General features: G+C 31.4%; 2 protein-coding genes and 1 long non-coding RNA gene across 4 annotated transcripts in view; 1 reads left to right on the forward strand and 2 right to left on the reverse strand.

Moving 5' to 3' along the window:
- The window catches only part of LOC114326902 (exportin-4-like), a 48,969-nt gene extending 40,849 nt beyond the window's left edge, over window positions 1-8,120 (reverse strand). Inside the window, exons 1-2 of the mRNA XM_028275360.2 lie at window positions 7,960-8,120; window positions 7,518-7,904 (exon numbers count right to left, since the gene is read on the reverse strand). Coding sequence (XP_028131161.2) covers window positions 7,518-7,904; window positions 7,960-8,010 — 438 coding nt within the window. The 5' untranslated portion in view covers window positions 8,011-8,120. The remainder of the gene's footprint in view (window positions 1-7,517; window positions 7,905-7,959) is intronic.
- Window positions 8,121-8,334: 214 nt separating this feature from the next.
- On the forward strand, window positions 8,335-11,177 carry LOC114326903 (MICOS complex subunit MIC13 homolog QIL1). 2 transcript variants are annotated; one of them, XM_028275362.2, is made up of 3 exons: window positions 8,335-8,500; window positions 8,672-8,828; window positions 10,926-11,177. In XM_028275362.2, the coding sequence occupies exons 1-3, from the start codon at window positions 8,493-8,495 to the stop codon at window positions 11,115-11,117; spliced, it is 357 nt and encodes a 118-aa protein (XP_028131163.2). In that variant the 5' UTR covers window positions 8,335-8,492; the 3' UTR covers window positions 11,118-11,177. The 2 variants fall into 2 exon arrangements, with proteins under 2 accessions (XP_028131163.2, XP_028131162.2); XM_028275361.2 differs by having other exon boundaries at window positions 8,499-8,614.
- A 51-nt stretch (window positions 11,178-11,228) lies between these two features.
- Window positions 11,229-13,721, reverse strand: LOC114326904 (uncharacterized). The gene is made up of 2 exons (XR_007698205.1): window positions 13,545-13,721; window positions 11,229-13,264 (listed from the first exon to the last, which is right to left on the reverse strand). It is a non-coding gene; the product is annotated as an uncharacterized LOC114326904 (long non-coding RNA).
- Window positions 13,722-18,644: the final 4,923 nt, after the last annotated feature.

Below are 18,644 nucleotides of genomic sequence, written 5' to 3' on the forward strand. Positions count from 1 at the left end.
ATCGGTAATGACTCGATTGAACGAGTAAGTAATCTTGTATATCTGGGTACTCATATTAATGAAAGCTGGAACCTTAGTACAGAAATAAAAAGTAGAATTGCCAAAGCAAGAACAAGTTTTATGAAATTTAAGAAAATCCTGTGCAGTCATGATCTAAATTTGGAACTTCGCATAAGAATGGTCCGATGTTATATATTCCCAGTACTACTTTACGTTGAAGCATGGACACTGACAGAATCGCTTTTAAAAAACCTAGAAGCATTTGAAATGTGGGTCTACCGCCGTATTCTGAAGATCAGTTGGGTAGAAAGAGTCACAAACGAAAGGGTTTTGCAACGTTTGAATAAAAGTTGCGAAGTAGTGAACACGGTTAAAAGGCGCAAATTGGAATACTTTGGTCATATAATGCGTCACCCAGAAAAATATGACATACTTCACCTTGTCATGCAAGGTAAAATAATGGGAAAAAGAAGTGTGGGCCGCCGTACAACTTCTTGGCTTAAAAACCTACGCCAATGGTTTGGGAAAACTAGCACTGAACTATTTCGTGCGGCTGTAAATAAGACAATGATTGTTAATATGCGGCGCAACATGAGAGCCAACGATCGACAAGCGGTCTCGGCACCTTAAGAAGAAGAAGGCGATTACTCGCAATTTGTGATAAGTCTTTTTTATTTTATTGTTTGATCATAAAATATGTTAAGAATCTATATTTCTAGAATTTTATTGCTGGGGCTACATGCAGAAACTGCCCCATTATTATGTCAAGAAGCTTCCTGCTTTACTGTTTTTTTTTTGCTGGCCAGATAAAATTGTTATCATCAATTAATCAACCTATTCTGGGTCCGCCACTAGTAATTAACAGTAATCATTTTGATGTAAAATGTGTTTTTAAACGGGGTTAAAAATTCTAAAAAGGGGCAACTAGATATGTAAGGGTACAATGGCCACAACTGTACTAACCAAAAAGGTTTTTCTGATGAAAAATTGTGTTCCATACCCATCATTTCCCATTTAGGAAATTTTAAATAACCATTAATTTGTTTTGTGAAGAATTATCTATTTTTACTTGAGCGCGTGACTACAATTTACTTATTTATTAGATTTATTGTTGTCTGTATATGCCCATTCTCAACAGCAATGAATAAATACAGCTTTTATGAAATTTATTAATTCATTTACTATTCCTTTTAGAGGAAAACCTTTTCCAGTATAAAAACTACGTACTATGTTAAATGTTAAAACGAGAACTATTACTGGCTGTTAGCTGTTATGTACCACACAAAATGTGGTGATATCTGTAAAATACCTACTACATATAGTTAATTACTGTTAATTAATTCCAGTTAATTACTGTATTGACTTTATAGAGTGGAGTATTCTTCAAAAGTTGATACTGAAGAAAATTTAAATTGTGAAAAACTGAAACTGGATAAGCATAGTCGATGATATTATAAATAATTAACATTTTGTGATCAAAATTTTTGTTTTATTTTTATTCAAAATATAAAAAATCAAATAAAAATGGAAAAATTTTATGACACAAATTATTAATTTGTAACTACATTATTAACCCATTTAGATTATCTTTAAATTGTTTACTATGATATTAAATAATTTTCCATGAAAACATGTAAATATTTGGTTTCATTATATTGACATTAAATATGCTACATAATAATACTGTATTTTATTTAACTGTTTCTTAGTATATGAGGGCAAGAGAAAAGTTCTTGGCATTGATATAAATTACAGCCACTTATTATATGCATGAGAATCTGTTACCAAATATGATTTTGATTAGACACATATTGTATTTGATAAAAATACATCAATACATAAAATATTTGATAAAAATTTCTTAACAGTAAATGATAACATTTTTTTAATGGTTTATGGTCACTAGTAATTTATCTAAACCATGGGTGCAAAATCTTTGGATGTCAAGGGACCCAATGAGTACAAAAAGAATACCACTAAGAGCAGCCAAAAATTTAGTTAAAAACAAACTTTTGAAATGTTGCCAACTGTTTTCAGTGGTTTCTCCCAATTGTCATAATTTGAGTGAGAATTTGTTTTTGTTTTTAAAGCTGGTAAATTTGTATCTTTTTGTTTAGCTGATTAATCAATAACTTTCATTTATTTATATAAGCTCTAATAATACAGCACTTAGAAGAAGGTAAAAGAATAAAAAAATTTCCTAGACAATTATGTGATCCTATTTTACAAAAAACTTAGGAAGGACCAATGGGAAAATCTTTTTTTGAAACCTTGTTATAAACCGAACATACTGCAGCCAGTTGGCTTGTAGATCTTCAATTCATTCATGATAACTGTTCCAGGATTTTTAGCAGCTTTTACAAATCACCATCCAGAGGATGGGTACCATATCTTTTGGTCACTTGATGGTATCTAAAAAGTGTTTTTGATTAAATTCTAATTCATTGCAGCCATGCTAGATATGGTCTTCTTCTTGTAGTGCATATATGGGTTTCTGATTTTTATGACCATCTTGGCACTATCTACTTTGCACACTGATGTTCTGAAAATATTTGTGCTTGTTGTCTTGAACTACATACATAGATTTTTCACCCAGGAAATACTATGCCTTCCTGGTCCTCATTTGACTTCTACTTTTTACGATATAAAGAGGTATATATCTGTGGTGCTAAGCAACGTGATTTTGCAGCAAATGAGTTTAAAAGTTCTTGGTGTTGTTGTAATAGTGGACATATCGGAAACAATTTTATTATCTACTGGTTACATGGATGCGTTTAGCGATGTAAGGTTTTGTCATCACATTCTCCATCGCTCAATGTACCGGGTATCCCAATAAGAATGGCTCTCGGCCATATCTCAGGAACCGTTTATACTACAGCTTTGGGAAAAAAAATTTTATAACAAAAGTTGCCCCGAGAAAAGCCTGGAAATTATTTTCATAATTGTAAGTTCACCGCTAGAGGGCGTAATTGAATATCAAAAATTAAAAAATCTAAATTTTACAAAAATTGCCTAATGAAAGGGCACTGGAAATCCAATCATCGTATTCTTCGTACAATTCTGTGCATATTTTATTTCACAAGTTTAAGTCTACCTGTGCAAATAAGAGGTGGGGGTGAGTGGGAACCTTGTTATGAAAAAATCGCTGTAAGTCCGGTTCTGCTTAATCGATTTTTACAAACTTAGTCTTGTTGAAAGCAGATCTTTTTCGTCAATGTAATAGTTATAATTTGGAAACAGCCTACTACATAATAATCCGGCTAGAAGGCGTTATTTTTTTTTTTTTAGAAATCTAGTTTTCTTTGGAAAATATTAAATACAAGTATGTATTTTTTTCCTGTATTACAAAATTAGACCAAATTAGCAACAGAATACCCAAAACCGCATGTCGATACCTTTTTTCTATCTCGAGATATCTTAAGAAACGTGTAAATTTTAAACATACCTGTTGCTGTCATATAAGTGGAAATATATAGAAGCACGTAGTGTGCTATGGAAAAAAACAAAGGAACATTGTCCAGATTTCACCATATATAATGAATCAAAACAACAATAAGACAAATAACACTATAAAATATAACAAAAGAGAGTGTGTGTACTTTGTACGTGAGTTAGAAGTTATACTTCTATTATTATGATTTTAAACAGTTTAATTTTATTTTTATTTAAATATTACACTAATTTTAATACTAAAATAATACCAAAAAAATAGCGTTAATATGTAAATTTTTATGAACTGTTGCCTCCACGCATTTGCTTTTCTCTCAATGAATCATAGAAAATGTAAAAACGTCAGATTTTCTACACAAATTTTTAATTTTTATTTCATTATATTTTAATATCAATTATCCTATTTCCAACTAAGATAAATACATCTGTTATTGTCACCGGTAAACTAAGTTAAGGAAGTCAAAGTGGAAGCAAGTAGTGTGCTATGAAAAAAAATGAAACTATTAGAAGTATTAACTTCAAAAAGTCATCATGTGTCAAATCAGTAAAACATAAAAATTTGTTCATTAATGGTTTGTTGCGGTTTGTTTCTATTAAATTTTATATAAAATTTATACAGAGTGAAAATCAAGATGATTCTTACAAACTAAGAAGCATTTGACATGATAGCCACATTCTTTGAATGCATAAGAAATGCAACTGTTGCGGCTAGAATATATGCAATGAAATATCCCCAAAGATGTCACCCAAAGAGTTTTTTATATTTTGTTTTGATTTATTATATACGGTGACATCTGGAAAATGTTTCTTTGTTTTTTTTCCATAGCACACTACTTGCTTCTATATATTTCCTCTTATATGACAGCAACAGTTATGTTTAAAAACGTTTCTTAAGATATCTCGAGATAGAAAAAAGGTATAGACATGCGGTTTTTGGTATTCTGTTGCAAATTTGGTCTAATTTTGTAATACAGGAAAAAAATACATACTTGTATTTAATATTTTCCAAAGAAAACTAAATTTCTAAAAAGAAAATAAATAGCGCCTCCTAGCCGGCATATTACGTAATAGGCTGTTTCCAAATTATAACTATTACATTGACGAAAAAGAGCTGTTTTCAACAGGACCAAGTTTGCAAAAATTGATTAAGCAGAACCGGACTTACAGCGATTTTTCATAACAAGGTTCCCACTCACCCCCCCCTCTTATTTGCAAAGGTAGACTTAAACTTGTGAAATAAAATATGCGCAGAATTTTATGAAGAATACGATAATCCAGTGCCCTTTCATTAGGCAAATTTTGTAAAATTTCCATTTTTTAATTTTTGATATTCAATTACGCCCTCTAGCGGTGGACTTACAATTATGAAAATAATTTCCAGGCTTTTCTCGAGGCTACTTTTGTTATAAATTTTTTTTTTCCCAAAGCTGTACTATAAACGGTTCCTGAGATATGGCCGAGCGCCATTCTTATTGGGACACCTGGTGCACATTGGCATTAAAAACAAAAAATCGATAATTTTTGACATATCAGGTTTTGCCTTAGTACCACAGATATAAGGTATTAACCTTATTTTTATGGGTATTGATAAATCAGGACATTTGAATAGCTTAGCCATTTTTTGAAATGCAGATCTTGCTTTCTCTCTCCTACATTTGATTTCTAGGAAAGAAAATACATACAGAATATACAGGGTGTCCCAAAAAGATTGGTCATAAATTATACCACACATTCTGGGGTCAAAAATAGTTCGATTGAACGTAACTTACCTTAGTACAAATGTGCTCATAAAAAAAGTTATAGCTCTTTGAAGTTACAAAATGAAAATCGATTTTTTTTAATATATCGAAAACTGTTAGAGATTTTTTATTGAAAATGAACATGTATCATTCATATGACAGGAACATCTTAAAACAAAATTATAGTTAAGTTTGTCCACCCCATAAAAAATTTATGGGGGTTTTGTTCCCTTAAACCCCCCCAAACTTTTGTGTACGTTACAATTAATTTATTATTGTGGTACCATTAGTTAAACACAACGTTTTTAAAACTTTTTTGGCTCTTAGTATTTTTTCAATAAACCAGTTTTTATCGAGATGCGGTTTATTTTTTAATATATTTACATAAAAATTTTATGGGGGTTTTGCTCCTTTAAACCCCCCAAATGTTTGTGTACGTTCCAATTAAACTATTACTGCGGTACCATTAGTTAAACACAGTATTTTTAAAACTTTTTTGCCTCTTAGTCTTTTTTTGACAAGTCACTTTTTATCGAGATATGGCTTCTTTTCCAAAATATACCTAAAAATGTAAATTATAAATAAATTTTCATATTATTAACAGGTCTCTATAATCGTACTTAACCATATACAAATATGTGGTGGATTCGACAAATATTCAAAATATGTCTATAAACACTGGTTTATCGAAAAAGTACTAAGAGGCAAAAAAGTTTTAAAACAATTGTATTTAACTAATGGTGTCACAATAATAATTTAATTGGAACGTACAGAAAAGTTTGGGGGGGTTTAAAGGAACAAAACCCCCATAAAATTTATATGGGCTGCACAAATTTCACTTTAATTTTTTTTCAAGATGTTGCTCTCATAAAAATGCCACATGTCTATTTTCAATAAAAAATCTCTAAGAGTTTTCGATATATGAAAAAAATTCGAGTTTCATTTTGTAACTTCAAAGGGCTGTAACTTTTTTTGTGTGCACTATTGTATATAGGTAAGTGAGGTTCAATCAACCTATTTTTGACCCCAGAACCTGTGGTATAATTTATGACCAATCTTTTCGGGACACCCTGTATATTTAATATCAAGGCCTATCAGACCTCACTCATATGGAAATACAATGTAATTTTATATCACCCTGTATGCTAAACGGTTAAATAAATATATACAGTGATGAGCACGCTAATAACTGGCAAAAAGCTCAAAAGATGGAAAACTTAATACATTGCAAAACAAAAAGAGATGAAACTTGTGGAGATGGAAATTATCGTTATAATCATCTAAAATAACATTAAATTACATAGTTTCCCACCTTTAGACGTATACGCTGTGAGCTCGTATGTAGAGGGGATATTTACAAATTCGCGAACGCCAGTAGTGACAAGTTTGTAAACGTTTACTGGAAATTTGACATAAATGTCAAGTGATTAATTTAAAATTAAAATTAAAAACATTAATTATAAACAATATTAGTTGGTCAAAGCTGTGGTATATATTTTTACCTTAAATATACTTACGTTTTAAATACTGAATTTAAGTTTTTTTAATGTTCCGTAATATCTAATTATAAATAATCTATTGTAATCTTAGCGCCATCTACACGATTATTGTCAAAGTATCCAAAGTAAGAAATTGATATTTTATCAATAGAACGTCAAAATGATTAGAAAAATTTTAAAAAAATCGATTACAATTTAATTACTTTTTTGCGTTGTAAATATTAAGCGATAACAATTAAATAATAAATTTAAAAATTACCGGTAAAAGTTGAATTAGTAACCGCTAGGAGCGAAGCTCAGAGCGTATAAGAGGAGTATGGCAACTGTCACTGTGACAGTAGAATTTTATAAAATACTCCTGTCACAGACGTCTAAAGGTGGGAAACTATGTAATTTAATGTTATTTTATACGTTTATAATGATCATTTCCACCTCCACTAGTTTCATCTCTTTTTGTTTCGCAATGTACCATGTTTTCCATCTTGTGCGTTATTTTGCCGGTTATTATAGATTTCATCACTGCATAGAGTACATATTCTAAAGGTGCCTATGGGGGATGGTGTCTACGCTCAGTGCTCTGTATTATAGTAGGTGTATGAGAAAGTACATGAAATAATGAAATAACAAATTTTATATTATTTGCTAATTATTTCGAATACTTTCTCTCTCATACACTGACTGTAAACTGCGCATAGACACCATCCCCCACCGACACCTTTAGAATATGTGCAGTGTAACTGAATTTTCATTATTCTGCTTAGATTCAATGAAATGATTATATAAATTTATTTGAACTTACAGAATTCTTACAAGAAAATGTACAACTTACCTTAGCAGGCTCAGCATTAACAATCAAACTCTCGACTTGTTTTAAAATATTCGCTCTTTCTCGTCCTCCATCATCAATGCTCGCTCTTTTGACCATAATAGCAATAACTTGTAAAAGACGGTCTCTTACAAACGGGGGCAAATTTCTGGTGGTAATGTATTCAAACAAGTACTGCCGGAGAGAAGTCTTATCATTTTCAAATAAAAATGACCACTCTCTGATAATGGCCACTTTTAGTACTTCAGCTGCCTCGAATAAGACATAAGGATTCTGAGACTTTTCCAAAATATCTCTACACAGTCCATAGGGTGATTTGCTTTTCCTGAAGTCCAGGAAAATAGATTCCGCTAAACGTCTTTGTTCATTGGATATAACATTTGGAGGTGCCTGTAAATCACTATCGTCAATTAAACCTATCTATATGATAAAAACATTTACGTACCATTATTATTTCGGCAGCTTTTTCCAATTCGGAAATTATATTATCGTTCATTGTAGCGTTTATTTCGAATTACAATAATTAATAATAATATTAGAACTTTTTGCCATAACTAGGGTTATATTTTTAGATGCGTACGCAGTTTACATTACATTGTTGCCACATGCAGAGAACATAAATAAACATTGTTGCCACAATTGCCACATGCAGAGAACATAAATAAACAGAATTTTGACCATTGTGAAGTTGGAATTTATTTCCTTATTTGTTATTTTATTCTGCGGTTTTTCTTTTCTTTTATTCTCTAATCCTTGGATTTTATTTTAGTATTTAATTTTTCTTCCGTATCTGTATTTATTTTTCCGATAGAAACAAAATCTCTACGTTCTCTAAGCTCTGAACACAATTTTTATGTTAGAGGCTAGTACGTAAAGTTTAAAAGAAGTGGAAAGAATATTTGCATTTTCTTTGACATTGACGTTTTCATTGCATTTTAGGTTAAATGGGTGTCAGTGTCAGGAAAAAAAATTAATAAAATGATCAAGTAGGTATAAAATTAAATATTTTTTTATTTTTAAATGTCAAGAAAATCTAAATGTCTTTAGAAAATGCTGAATCGATTTAATTTTGTCAAGCCTTTTCCCCAATCAATTACAAGGTTTCATAAACAACATTGATTATTTCTTACATAATAACATCAAACAATAAATTTTAGGTTTGCAATTAAAGCCGGACTTGCTGCCACAGCTGTTTACTACATAAAGGAACAAGGAGTATGGAAACAAAGCGACGAAAGCATAAAAGCCTATGAAAAAATTAAAGAAGCTGCATGTCCCTATGTCAAAGAGATAACATCTCAAATTCCTTATGAGGTAAATTAACAAAAAAAGTTTAAATTAAGTGACTACAGTGTCCGTTTTTATTTAATGAACCTTTCTCACCTCGTCACCATTATCCCTATGCAGAGATGGCTTCCCTAATTGAATTTCCTCATAAGTTTCTATCTTGGGTCATATCAACATCAAATCCCTTTACTGCCTAAGCGTTTCTCCCGAGGTCTTCCTCTCATACTTCTACCAGGAACCCGCAGTTCAGCAATTCTTTGTATTGGGTCTCGTATTGAACATGACCAAACCATATTAACCCTATGCTCCCTTATTTTGGCATTAATTGGTGTCATCTCTAGACTTCTCCTAATATCAACGAACTGTCAATACTGATGGAATGGCCTCTTCCCATTCAAACAGTGAAGCAATATTGGCACCAACATACAAGAGAGAGGTCCTAGAGAGACAGAGAATTTGTCAGGTAAAATTTGCTATAACTACGACTGGAGTTGCCAGATGTGACTTTATAAAACCCCCACTTAGAAATTTCCTCAAATCACCCAAATTTAAATTTCTGCTGCCTTTTAGTAAATTAGTAGTCAAAAATGTAGAGAACAGTAAACCAAAATTATACTACTTATCAACAGAGGGCCCTGGAAATAATTCATAGGTCCTATCTTCTTCGATTATATGAGAGTATAATATACGGTTCTATGTGTACATTCGCAAATTTAATTTGCCATGACCCCTTAAAATCTTCCATAATGTTCCCCCCAAAAAAATCTTTCCACCATTTCTGCTTGGAGAAGTTCCCCTATACGCTTTCAAATTACCCCAAAAATGTGGGAAAATACCCCAATCTGGCAACCCTGACTAGCACTATCAATTTTATTGTTTATGAAAGATGGCGATTATCTTCCCTCCTTTACCTGATTATCTTCTATCACATCCTAACCCCATTAAACTCACTTCATGGCGATTCCATCAGTATTGACAGTTCATTGCCTAATATACTCTCCTAATTTTATCCTTTTTTGTTACTGGACTCATCCATCTAAGCATTCTCATTTCTACCACATGCATTCTTTGTTCCTCTTTCTTTTTAACTGCCTAACATTCAGTTCCATACAGCCAGTCTTATGGCTGTTTTATAGAATTTTCTCTTCAGCTTTATTGGAATTTTTCTGTCACACACAATAATTCTATTGCATGCATCTCTATCTATTTCCCATTACTCTGCAATACTGATCCTAGGTACTTAAAACTCTCACTTTTTACAATCATTTCACCATCCAAAGATATCATTTTATTTGTAGCAACTCCGTTTTTAAATATTTCAAATACTCTGTCTTTGTCCTACTAAGTTTTAAACCTTTTTCCTCAAGAGGTTGTCTCCACTGTTCCAGTTTTTATTCTAAGTTGCCTTCACTATTTCCCACCAACACCACATCATCAGAATACATTAAACACCAGGGAATATTACCCTGTAGTTTCCTATATTTGATCCAAAACTAATGAGAATAAATAAAGACTAAGCACAGAGTCTTGGTGTAATCCAACTTTCACATGAAAATTTATCCATCTCTTCTACCCCTATCCTAACATATATGTACATCGTTACTCCCTTATACATGTTCTCTCTCTCTTTCTCTCTGTGTCAATCATATCACAATATTATCTACACATACCTACATATCACAATATGATCATATCTACATACTTTCACAATCTTTATGACTCTTTTCTTATTGATTGCCCACTACAGAATCTCTCGAGGAACTCTATTATATGCTTTCTCAAGATCAATGAATACCATATGAGTATTTGTTTCTTTATTCCTTTATTTTTCCATCAACTGCCTTATGATTGCATCTGTTGTTGATCTTTTCCATCTCTTTTTGACACCCTTTTCGTGAACTACTATTTTATTATTTTCATCTTGGATACATCTAATGTGATTGAAATCTTTTGCTTTCTTTGCTCTCAGTTTGGCTATTTTGGTCCTTTATCACATATTTATTTAAATGATAAAGGTGGAATCATTATAAAATTATATAAATATGTATTTTTGAATACATTAGGATCTCTAACATATTTTAAATTTAATCACATTAATAATTTAATGTAACTGTATGTTTTTAGATCCCAAAACTGCCAGAAAGTGATGTAGCCTCCTCAATAGTTAAAGAAAGCTGGAATAAAGGTGTTTTAGTTACTTTCAAATTCCTATCTGATCTGCCTGACACCACAAGAGAGTTAACAGCCAAAGGTATTGACGCAATAAAACAAAATGAAGAGGTTAAAAAACTTTTAAATTCAACTTCATCTTCGTGATTTGAAAGAAATCATAGTTATTGTGTTAGATAATTTATTAATAAACATTTTCTCTCAAAATGTGTTTTATTTCTTACTTTAAATTTAAAATAAATTATCAATTAGACACAGAACAGTAGAATTTTAGTTTTATTCCTTTTAATACACAAAATACAAAAATTCAGAAAATCGAAAAAAATTAAAATAAAGCTTTGAACAAAAAATATTTAAATTATTGATTCTTAAATAATAACAACTTATTATTTCTTCATTCTTTTTCAAACTTGTAGCTCTATAATGCAACTTTATCATAGGTATCATATTTTTTTTTAAATTAGGTAATCTAATTACTTGCAATAGTTGGTCAGTTGGCTATATGGGCTTGATTGTAAACAATAGGTTTGTTCGTAGTACGATCCAATCGATCAGCAACCGTTGCCAACCATCAGATGCATGCGCAGTTAACAGTTCGAGTTCATAGACTACGAACACGCTTGCGTCTGACGGTTGGCAACGGTTGCTGATCGTTCTACGAACAAACCTATTATCAGTAGCAAACATTGATTTATGTACTTAATAAATCAAACAAAGTCATTATTTCAAGCATGTTTTTCAAAAAAAAAATATATTTTGAGCCCAAAAAATTATCTCTGCTACTTGGCAAATAATATTTTTGGTTGCTTAAGTTATAGTTCCGTAACTTTTTCTACTTTGCAAAGATGAATATGGTACTTTTCTCATCGAGCTCAATGCTTTTAAGAAATTATTTACATGTAATTTTTATCTTTTAACAGCAGAACCAGAAATATAAGATATTACATCCTGCATGATTGCTGATATTATCTAAATTCTCTTCAATCTCAGGAATTCCCTTTAGGCCATTGACAATGTCAGGTTTATCATCTTTGTTTTGGTTTTTCTGAGCAGTTGTCATCTTTTGGAGATGCTACACTTGGCAGATAAAGGAACTTTAATAATTGCATGGGAGTTAATTATTGTTAAAACCACTGTCATTTCTAATATAAGAATAAAACATTTCTATATGGTCTTATTTTTTTTATACAACAATTTGTATGTAATAAACATTGCACTAACTATTTTTTTGAATAATTTTGTTGCTAGAACATACAAGAAATTCTGGATACATCGCCAATTTTTAGGCTCTTAATATAATTTACGTATCTTTCTATTTTTACATGCATTTCTTCTAAATTACTTTTAGTTATAGGTGGTTTTTTGTTCAACAAATTTATTGTGTTAAACGATCAAAATAGTGATCAATAATTAAACAAAATCGAGCTGTTGCACTAGCACCTTTAAACTCCTCAAGCTCTAAATCGAATTCACAAAATTCGAGAGCATCTGCACCACCAGAAAAACCTTCATTTTTTCGCTGTTAAAAAATAAATGTTTATTAATTTTTGTAGTAGAGTGCATTTTTCCGATTAATGTAAACGATGCAAAGAATTAATATAGCACCAAGATATAACTTTATCATCCTTATCGGTTATATATCATGATGCAATTTGATTACGGATTAACTTCAACATATGATACGTATCTTAAGTTATAAAAATCTCATATTTATTGAAGTACTTGAATGAAGCATATGAGTCAAATATTAGTTCTAAGTTCTTCTCCCATAATAACATTTGATGCAGGCCCAACGAAAGTTGTAGTGCAAATATTGATGTCATTCAAAAAGCATTCAGTGATAATTGATTTAGTTTGAGTTACTAATTGCTCAGTTGTTAGAAAATTTGTAAAATAATCGGCAATGGGTTTTTGGAAAAAACTATTGATGCATACAATCATAAAAATCAAGGCATATGATGATAAAGGTGCATTATCATTCGAGCTTTCATTGGACATTCCTAAATCAAGGTATTCCTTATAATTTACACTATTCCACACACTCTGACTGCTAATTGAGATGTCAACGAGAACCAAACTGATGAAGAACAGTTTTTTATCTCGCCCTATTTGAATGAGTCTCTTAACAGTTTCAATGGCCTCAGAGGATATGGCTGATTCATAGTTAATCGTTTTGAGCCAAGATCACAGTTTATACTGTGCCAAGATCTTGTAGTTGAAGGATGTGGTAACATTTATTGGTGGGTGCCTTCCAAAATACCATCTATTAATTGTTGCAATCCTGGATTAAGATTCTATAAAAAGATATAAAAAATTACAGATGGACTTTTTTTACCTATTAATATTTACAAATAAAATACTTTTAAAAACATGTGATTCAATTGTAGAAGGATGAGAATCAATTACTAATTATTTTTAAGAACTGGATGAATGTTTATGTATTTTTAAGTTCGATAGGTTTATATTTATTTTAAAATTAAATATTACTTAAACATGAAAAATAAAAAATAATGCGAATTTTTGATGATAATCAAAGTTTAAAAAAACTGTAGTATTTAAATTTTAGTACTTTACCTTCATAAATTGTTCTCCTGCATTGGAACACACTGGAAATATTTTTCTCTTTCAAATCTCTCTTTTATCAGGGCCCGGATTACGTACACTCGATACGCATCGTATCCGCCATGTTTTCCCATAGCGCCTTACGGGAAAACATGGCGGATACGATTCGTATCGAGTGTTCGTAATCCCTATGCTGATCTCTTAGCCATTCAATTCTATTCAATTTATATGCACGTACAGACAGACAGACAGACGTACATACAGTCGACACACAGCACATTCCCCCTGTTAAATATATCCGTGTACGACACTGTCTACCAACTGCTAACTTATTTCGGCTTACGGACTCGATTCTAGATCCTGACCCACTACTTTGCGCCGTGTAATTTGGGTGGCCTACTGCGAACTTTTTACATGTCTTCTTAAATCCTAATAAAGTCAACTTTACACTACATGATTTATCATGTGATTTGTCATATGATTTTTCCCATGACGAGCCGCATGACAATGCTTATGACAAAACGAGCCGTATAAACAATGCAAAATCATATGACAAATCACACAGTGTAAACATGTAAATTTCACTCCATGACCAAATCATATGACAAATCACATGATAAATCATGTAATGTAAAGTCGACTTAAATCATGTATATTATGTTTTAAATCCTAAATCATGTATATGGTTAAAGTAGATAATCGGTGTGATTTTTATTGAACTGAATTAAAACAAGAAACATTTTGTTTAACCTGAATTGAGCTCTTTTGTCTGAATTAATACTACTACTGTACTTACTTACCATTTTTTCTGGCATGGCAAACTCTCATGGAACTTTGGAATTACACAACTTTCCATTTTTACATTTTCACTTATCTGTTTTACATTTACTTTTGCAAGTACATCGCTGATAGCCTTGCTCACCCAACAAAGACGTTTTTCTAACATACTCGCGCACTGAAAAATGTTTAGTTTTGGAACTATGTACTTCTAAAGAAATGAATGATTCTTTGCAAATGGTAAATTGATTTCTACTGTACAACTCTAGCAGTCGCATTTTTTAGTACCCAATTCGTATAATTCGTTTTAAACACACATAAAAACAGCCAAACGTTTTTGATGTTTGAAACATTTTCTTCGCTTGCTTTTCAAAACCTTTCTTTGCACTTGTCCGTTTAATTGCAACAGAATCTCGTCTCTCTGAAATTTGATTAGAAAATAGTTCTTTTAGAATCGCATTATTAGATTCATTCACTGATGGTTGTTCAGGTTTTTCTGGTTCTTGTTCTATTAGAAGCTCAATTGGTTCATCCACTTCTGCTTTTTCACGTTCTTCAGAATCAGGACCTGACTGATGGGTTTCTTACTTGTTCTTTTATTTCCAAATCTTCTTCAATCGAAATATTTTCTAAAGGATCTTCTGGCAGTGATAAAGTTTTGAAACAAATTTTGGCATGCAGGAACCCCAAACATAGCTTCATACTGACAGCACTTGATGTCATAAGGGTAAGCTCGGTTCTTGGCGAATTGTACAGATCGAAGACCCTCTGACAACTTATCTTTTTGCTTGCTTTCCAACTAGGAACTTAGTATATTTTCCATGTATTTATTCGCAATATATATCCTTGTGACTGACTGTGTCTTGGCTTACCGTGCACTATCTTTAAACCTTTCCACATGAGCACAGTTCTTCTATAATTATGTAGGAGAATTACCGTCCATTGTCGCTTTGAAGAATACTAGGAGCTCCAAAGGCACAAAATGTCAAGAAGAACTAATGCAACTTCTTCTGCACGTTTAGTTTTCAACGGCCGTAATTGTAGAAATTTTGATCTTGGTAGACAAAAATGAACTTAAATTAATTATCTACTTGGGCTTGTATATTTATCAAATCTATTTGACCTTTACTATATATTCATTTCTTTTTGACAGGATAGGTTTCACTTCTAAACCTTTTTTGAGAACTCTTAGATTTTTTCTGGCAAGTTCTACACAGATCCAAATAGATCCTTAATGATGTCTACAGTTAAGGCAAGTTTATATATCGCACTCTCAGTGCAAGACTGCAGTAAGTCAAAATAAGTAAGTTTCGAGATAAAGACGATTTTGTTTATTTTCGTGCTAATATCGGTGAAATAAGAGACAAGAAATAAGAAAAATTAACATTTGATTATGATTTTGCATGCTTTTCAGCCTATATTACATTAACCAAAAATAGAAATTTAAATAAAATAATATTAATGCAAAAAAAATCAGGAATTTCAAAGTTACAACACTTTTGCACGGAAAAAATTGTTAATCACTACACATTTAGTATTAGAATTTCAAAGTTACAACAGTTTTGCACGGAGAAAATTGTAAAAAGTGTAGACACATTTACTTTTACAGTAAAACCTGTGTTACCGGCCACCTGCCAACATCGGCCACCTGTACTAACGGCCAGTTTAAAAATTCCCCAAACCAATTATGTATATCTAGACTACAAAAACTGGCAATACCGGCCACCTTTCTATATCGGCCAATAGTTCTTTCATTTTTAGTGGCCGTTGCTGACAGGTTTTACCGTAGTTGTTGTCCTCTTCTCGTACATCATCTTGTGCCAAAATATTTTTATAAAAACTATGGTGGGCTTCTGGTATCATGCTCGAATGGCATAAGTATACCAAATCTTTCTTTTTGGCCATTTGAATTTTTGGCTGTTTTTGGCAAGTTTTCTGAGAATAGATATTTTGACCTCTCAGTATTGTCAAGATAACTGATGTTTTAAGATAACTGTTTTTCCTTTCATGAGAAAAAATACTTTTTGGTCGTAAATAATTAGCCTTAATTTATGTGGTTTTAATCCAATCTAACAAATAAATGGTCAAACGACATCGCACACATCTTATGGAAAATAAATATGAATAGACGAATAGGTTGGTCTCGAAAATCTTTGTTTATTGTCTCGGCCGTTAATGGATTACGTAGACGCGCTGTATATTAAAATTAAACACCACAGATATACGTAGATATTAAAATAACAAATATCTTACTTTTTCATTGCTTGTTATTGCTTGTTATCGAATCCGTTGCAATGTTCCGTGCAAAACTGTTGTAACTCTGTTACATTAGAGTTACAACAGTTTTGCACGGAACTTATGTTCAAATACGCAAAATAGTTAAACTGTTGTTGTTTTAATATTTAGCCCATTAAGCATTTGAAAGTTACTAAAGTTTTACAGGGGATAGATATGCATGTTTACAATCAAATTCCATGATTATTTCATTTTCATAAAATTTTGAGTTACTGCAGTCTTGCACTGAGGGAGCGATATGTAGGTATCCAGTAACTGGCGCCAGTCGCACCGACACGACAGCGCTGGCATGGTAGTGGCATCATGTAAACACTTTTTTGTGCCAGTCCAGCGCTGTCTGCCAGCGCTGTTTCGATTAGAAGGTTGGTCTATTTTCTTGCCAGTGGCATGCCAGTGAGACTGGCGCCAGTTACTGGATACATGTAAACGTGCCATTATGTATTGTGACATTTCGCTTGCGTGCCGATCGTTATAATTTGAATTTCTTCTGAGCCTCTGGAAAATGTATACAATTACCGGTAAAAGTAGTAAATAAAGGGGTTTTAAAGAATATTTCCTACATTTACCGTTGACTCTGGTAATTGTATACATTTATCGGTAATTGTGTGCGTAAAATTACCAGATTATCTATTTTTATCGTAACATATACACTTTTCCGCATTCCACGAACTTATTAATTCTTTACACATCGAACATTTTCGTTGTCAAGAAAATGAAATACCTACTCAAAAAGCAAACACAGAACTGTGAACAGTAGAAATGATCGGAATCGGAAAATTTATCTAACAGCTTCACTGTTCAATTGGTAATATACAAAAAGTCTAAATTCTACCACATCCAATACTATTTTAATATTAAATATCATGTAACTGCAGTAAATATCGATTTTTATTATCACTAAATAGTTTGTAAGTTTACCGCTGAATATTTCACATCTACTAAGCTTCAATACCAAAACTATTAATGATATTATCATACAATTTCTTAAAGATTCTAAAATAAAAATTTAATATGACATCTTCAATCTTCAACTTTCAAATATCTGTGGCAAAAAGTTTATCTAATGCCATCCCCTCTTTGTGAACACACACACACACACACACACACACTAAATACATAGTCTTTTCAGCGTTTTTATAAAAATAATTTTAACGGTCACATAATATGATCATTCACACATACATAATTAGCAATTAGAAAAAAGTAAAGTAAACACAATTTTAATTTTAAAACGGTAGAAAAATTTGAGCTAAAGGATCAGTTAGCACACTCTCAAATTTTGACGGTTTCAATTTTACAATCCAATCCTGAAACAAAATTTGAATGCGTGAAGATAACGACCAATCACAGGAAACGTAGGATGCCGTTAACTGTCATTCATAAGTTAATATTTAAGAAGTATTATATTATAATAATTATATTATAGTCTACATAGTAAAATAAAATTACACTACATGTAAATCAAAATGTAAATTCGTACAGGTTGAAACAAATTTTATATCAAAATTTAGGTGGGTACAAAAGATATTTTCAAAAAAGTATCCAAATCATACAGGGGGATCATTGTTTAAATAATTAAAAAGGGGTCATTTTTGCAAAAAAAATACTTTTTTAACTGCTGAGGTCATTCAATTACTAATGAAGATCTATAGGATTATTTTCTACAAAGTTGAAGGGTAAATCTTTCATATAAGACTTACTAAATTAAATTTGACCCCCTATTTATTTAAATAATTATACATGAAACATTAAAAACAAATTTGCAGAATATTATTTTTAGCGTTTTAAATAAGCACTATAAAATATCTTATTAAACAGACTAAATTGCCCTATATTACCAGTATTAAGCAAAAAAAAATTGGTCAAAAAATATTTAGTATTTTTTGAGATATTGAATTTGTTTATTAAATGTTACTATATTTTCAATTGCAAAAACGCGGTTGTTGCCAAAGACGTATTTACATGTATTAAATCTTATTATTTTTATTTTTATGTATATTTTCCATAAATGTATTGATAAATTCAAATTTAAATTAAACT

Source organism: Diabrotica virgifera, chromosome 5, assembly GCF_917563875.1.
Source record: "Diabrotica virgifera virgifera chromosome 5, PGI_DIABVI_V3a".
Classification (NCBI taxonomy): Eukaryota; Metazoa; Arthropoda; class Insecta; order Coleoptera; family Chrysomelidae; genus Diabrotica; species Diabrotica virgifera.

Coding starts and splice junctions, on each gene's coding strand:
- LOC114326903 (XM_028275361.2), top strand. CDS start 8,565: ATGCTGAATCGATTTAATTTTGTCAAGCCTTTTCCCCAATCAATTACA. Junction 8,615..8,671: donor TTTCCCCAATCAATTACAAG/GTTTCATAAACA, acceptor AATAAATTTTAG/GTTTGCAATTAAAGCCGGAC. Junction 8,829..10,925: donor CATCTCAAATTCCTTATGAG/GTAAATTAACAA, acceptor GTATGTTTTTAG/ATCCCAAAACTGCCAGAAAG.